At 37.7% G+C, this 5,286-nt stretch overlaps 1 protein-coding gene across 2 annotated transcripts in view; it reads right to left on the reverse strand.

Annotated features, from left to right (window-relative positions):
• The window catches only part of LOC109219385 (WD repeat-containing protein 44-like), a 5,269-nt gene extending 1,838 nt beyond the window's left edge, over positions 1-3,431 (reverse strand). For both annotated transcript variants that reach the window (XM_019383829.1, XM_019383828.1), the window contains exons 1-3: positions 1,400-3,431; positions 445-535; positions 192-349 (exon numbers count right to left, since the gene is read on the reverse strand). In XM_019383829.1, the coding sequence (XP_019239374.1) occupies positions 192-349; positions 445-535; positions 1,400-3,025 (1,875 nt within the window). In that variant the 5' untranslated portion in view covers positions 3,026-3,431. The remainder of the gene's footprint in view (positions 1-191; positions 350-444; positions 536-1,399) is intronic.
• Positions 3,432-5,286: the final 1,855 nt, after the last annotated feature.

Below are 5,286 nucleotides of genomic sequence, written 5' to 3' on the forward strand. Positions count from 1 at the left end.
GGGGGTGTCTGTTGTGGTTAGCTGATTTGGCTTGATGATGTTCTTTACTGACACAAACAACTACACAAGAAGGAGAAACATGCAACAACGAAAATTCATGTCATATTGAAGAACTATGCTACATTCTTGGAGTCGGTTTTAGTTTAGCGAGAAGTTAGATGTGAATGCTCCAATACAATTACTAGTACTACCTGGCCATCTGGGGTGAAGCAAGTAGCAGTGACCATTTCATGAAGATCAGTCCAATCTACAACTTTCCGATCAGATATATTCCAAAGTCGAACCTTTGCATCCAGAGAACCGCTGATGAAGTAGTCATCATCCATTGGATTGACCTGTATGCAAGTAACTGCCAAACCATAAACTCAATTGATGCAAGTGATGGGAAGAAATCGTCATTTAAAGTCTTCTATTAACTAGCTACAATGTAATTTGGCATCTCACCATAGTCGTTATGCGCGAACATTTTTAAGCAACTCTGAGTTTCAACATCCCATAGCCGAACAGTCTTGTCTATCGAAGATGAAAGAAGTAGCTGCATCCAAGTTTGATATTGCATGTTAGTATGCATGTTTTAAAAGTGATACTCCCTCCATCCCAATTTATATGATGGTGTTTGACTGGGCACAGAGTTTAAGAAGAAAGAAAGACTTTCGAAATTTGTAGTCTAAAATAAGTCATAGATATTTATATGGCTATAAATCATCCCATTAAGGGCAGAGTAGGAGTTATAAAGTTAAATTATAACTAAATATAGAAAGATGTTATTCTTTTTGAGACTGACTAAAAAGGAAAGAGTGTCACAAAAATTGGGATGCATGGAGGGGTGATTTTACTTTGTGCCTCACACAACTTACACTAGTTGTGTGAGACCTCTATATTTGTGGACCCATATCTTACACATATGGGTCCACAAAATTCTGGGACCACACAGTTGTGAGATAAAAAAGAGGCCTCACACAACTATTGTCAGTTGTGTGAGGCACAAAATAAAATTTTTCTGCATGGAGTAGTAGATATTACTCCCACTGTCCCAATTTATCTAATGGTGTTTGACTGGGAACGGAGTTTAAGAAAGACAAGTAGTCTTTTGAAACTTGTGGTCTAAAATGAGGCATAAAAGTTTGTGTGGCTATAAATCATCTCATCAAGGGTAAAGTGAGCATTTTAAGGTTAAATTGTTACTAAATGGGACTAACCAAGAAGGAAAGAGTGTCACGTAAATTGGGATGGAGGGAGTACTTGATTTGTTTGCAGTAACTATAACGTTAAGGGGGGGGGGTGGGGGGGGGGGTTATCAAATGGAGTATGAAGTTTGATATTTCTGTGGTTTCTTTTTCTCCCTGCTACAAATTTGTGTCATATTAAGTTGACTGAAATGAAAGTGCAGGAAACTGACCTGAGATCTTGACCAAGACAGGTCCAAGACATCATCCTGGTGACCTTTAAGAGTGCATACTGGTTTCTCTGAAAGAGCAAAAACAGTTTCGGGTACATTGACGTACTCCGGAATTGAGTTTCCCTTTTTCTTATGGGATACCTTCCCCCTCTTCCTTCTTTCTGATGCCATATGTCCCATCTCCGGCAGAGGAGGCCGGTCTGAATTGGTCCTTGCAATTGGATGAACAGGGGAGGTACTGAGAGAGCCAGCCATTGGATGAGTAGGTGAGGTACTTGCAGCACCAACAACAGATTGTAAGTCATTCATAACTTCACATTCTTGCACTTCCCATATATGAATTAACGTATCTTCTCCTGCAGTTGCTAGATAGTGTGCGTCCGAGCTGAACCTTATGGTCCATATTGAGCCCTCGTGAGCACGTATTTCCTGACACAAGTGCATAGCTGTGAGTTCCTTGTAGGACTTTCCATGCTGGCGGACTTTAATCCATTTGGAGGAGTCCTTATTTGGTTTCTGCTGTTCCTCAGGTGCAGTTTGCTCACGTTCTTTATCAATAATTTTGCCACTCATGCTATGTGCTACTCCTTTTATGTTCTTCAAAAGAGCAACTCCCCTTCTCTTGCTATTTCTGAACCTCTTACTCAAATATGAATTTGCGTTTAATTTCCTCTCATCATCATGATTTCTTGAACCATTTACCCGGCGCATCAGTTCCTTTACAACAGGAGAATATCCCACATCTTTCTCAAATTCATCCATGGTAAGCTGCTTTCCTGTCTGAAGATCACTGAGCTTATTCCACATTCCCTGTTCATTGGACTCTTTGACAATGAACTCCTTTCCTGTGTCCAAATTCTTTATCAAGAAGAACGAAGCAAAGCCCACGTCAGGATTTCCATTCGACAATGTGGAGGACATATCACTGCCATTTTGCAGTGACGATCCACTTGTGTTATTTCTGTGTGACATTCTAACCGAACCAGCTAATTGGCATATTCCTAAGCTCGGTGCCAAAACACCTGAAAATGTCCTAGTGAGCCGCTGTTTAGAGATGTCACCAATTAGCTCCTCTTTTCTTTTCTTGGTATTTACAGAAAAAAATTGTATGTCTCCGTCTGATCTCGACCTGACCAGCACAATTGGCTGTGAAGCTGATGGCTGTTGTTCTTGATTTAATTCTTTTGCAGGAGAATATTCTGCTTTTGGTGGTTTGGAATCTTGGCTGGTCTCAACTTTTCTTGAAATGGCTCGTACAATCTTGGCGCTTTTGAGCTTGAGGAGGTCCTTATTGCTTGATAACCCCATGCCTTGCAGGAGACGCCTTCGACGTTCCTTGATATCACCAGGTTCAGCCATCCACATGCCGTAGTCCTCCATGCTGGTGAAAGAATCAGAAACTGCCTCAATCTCAATCCCCTGGAATTTCTTGATGGAGGCTGAGGAAAGGGTCGAGACAAAGGAGAGGCGGCTGTCCTCAAATTCATCATCGTCGTCTGATCCTGAGGATGCCAAGTCAAAGGGAATGGCTGTTGAAAGGCGGTCACGGGACTCAAAGAAGTTGTCATCATCATCATCTTCTCCAAGACCATCCCAGTTCATCGTTAGCGTCCTGCGGTCCATCATAGCACATTGCCAAGAAGAAAATCAATGGAATATCAAATGAATTACTGCATGATTAGAGAAACTTGGGTTGTCTTTTTTCTTCATTCTTTCTTTTCCCTAATGTTCTGTTCTTGTTTGCTCCCCAGGGGAATGGCAGAGGAAGGAGAGACAGAGACAGAGAAGTGGAAGAGAGAAAAATAAGGTAAGAAAGACTTTTGTGATTTGTCTTTTTGGAAAGTGGCTGGATTGTAAAGAGGGAAAAGAAACGGTTAATGAAATGTTAACACTTATTATTACATCTCCTCACGTCTATGTCCCTCACTTTGGCATGTAGGTTCCAATGTCTTTGCATTTGTGGACTTTTTGGGTGTCCCCTTTATTTTTATTAATTTAATTTTCTCATATTTCTTGCCAATTATCAATCATTTATTGGATTAATAACATTTTTTTTGTGTGATGTGCCTAGGATATGGAGAATTTGGAAGGGTCGTGCATTAGAAAAAGTTTTTTAACGTTTTTGAAATAGCTTTATTTTAGTACTATAATTCTGACAACAAAAAAATGTTGGTAGTTACGTAGGCAATAATTGCATTAGCTTAATATAGCTGTCATAGTTTGTGCCACGAAGTTTAATTTTAGTTTTTTTTTAGAAATAATTGAACGGAAAGGTCTAGAAATGACTGACATATTTGCATGTTTAATAAAGTTTATTAGTATAATTTCCTAAATTTCCGAAGAAAAAGGAATAGGAATAACTTCCACTTAATAGGAGAAAATTTCATTATCAAAACTTAACGTTAAAAAAGAAATATTTGATCTAAACTAGGCGTGTTGTTAGTAATAAAAGCGAAATATTAACATCTCTTTGCTGCCTTTCTTTCTATTTGATGCAGTAAATCACACGTAAATACAAAGTCAATAAAAGCGTTTCCCCATTTTGAAAACAAAAAGGTAACATGATTATAGGATTTGAAAGTAATAAAATTATTTTACGTACAACTCAAAGAAAGGTGTTAGAGAGCATCATAAGTAAAGATACATATGGAGTTGTAATTATGATAAAATCAGCGCAAGTCGCCTTGAGTTGATTTTCCTTTTTTGTGGGTAGACTTTCAAAGGGACAACTTCTTTATTTGGATAACTATAATTAAAAGAAAAAAACAAGGATGTTTTCTTGGAGTTTTTCGTGACGTTTGAATTATAATATTCGAACTTTTTCCTAAAGTACAATTGTTGTAGGCTTTTGCTCATTTTTTCAATTTCGAGCAGTGAATTTTCTGTTTTCTGAATGTAAAATTTGCCTTTGTAGCCTTAATGTTTCTCTGAGTTCAAAAACATAATTTCATTGCAGTTTTCATTCTTTTCAAATTTGTGGTACTATTGAGAACTTTATACAAGTATTGTCCAGCAATCTTTTTTTAGTGTTTTCTTTGCTCTTTGGTGAAGAAGTATGTCGGGAAGAGAGGAGGAGGAAGAAGAGTGGGTTTTAGTTGCTCTATTTTGATTTTGTGGCTATATTTGAAATATATTATAAATGTTGATTATATTTTAAACAGCAACAAAAGCGGCTATTAGTGCACTTAGACCACAGAATTGGGATCACCTCAACCTCGTGAAAATAGCACTGCCTAGTCAGTTTTCGGATTGGTAATCAAATTATAGCCAGCGTTTGTATAGTCATTGAAAAATAGCCATTATTCTGCTGAAACACAGAAAATTCCAGCATAATATATTGGATTATGGAGCTCCTCCAATTAAACTTCTTGCATATTATGTTGGAACCCCAATACATTATGAAATTCCAGCATATTATACTAGAATCTCATATATATAAAAATTGAACTACAACATATTATGCTGGAATTTTTCCTTTCATATTATATCTTAACATGACAACAACAACAACAACAAACTTAGTCTATTCCCACAAGTTGTATCTGGGGAAGGTAGTGTGTACGCAGACCTTATCCCTACCTTTAAAAAGGCAGAGAAGCTTTTTCCGGTTGGCCCACGGCTCAGGGAAGATGAAGGGAAGGGCCAATGTCAAGCAAACTAATATCTTTACATGAAAAAGTTGCTAAATTTCAATTACTTTTGAAACTGTGGCTATTTTTTTAGTTACGAATTGTAACTCTAGCTATTTCTGATTTTTTTGCCCTAGACCTCGGGTCTGAAAAGAAAAAAGTACGCTACTATACCGAAAACGTTGTCTTTAAGCTATATAAGTATATTGTTAACTTTGCTTTCTTGGTTTTCGGCGACGGTAACCAAGAGAAATGTTG

This window comes from Nicotiana attenuata, unplaced genomic scaffold, assembly GCF_001879085.1.
Source record: "Nicotiana attenuata strain UT unplaced genomic scaffold, NIATTr2, whole genome shotgun sequence".
NCBI lineage: Eukaryota > Viridiplantae > Streptophyta > Magnoliopsida > Solanales > Solanaceae > Nicotiana > Nicotiana attenuata.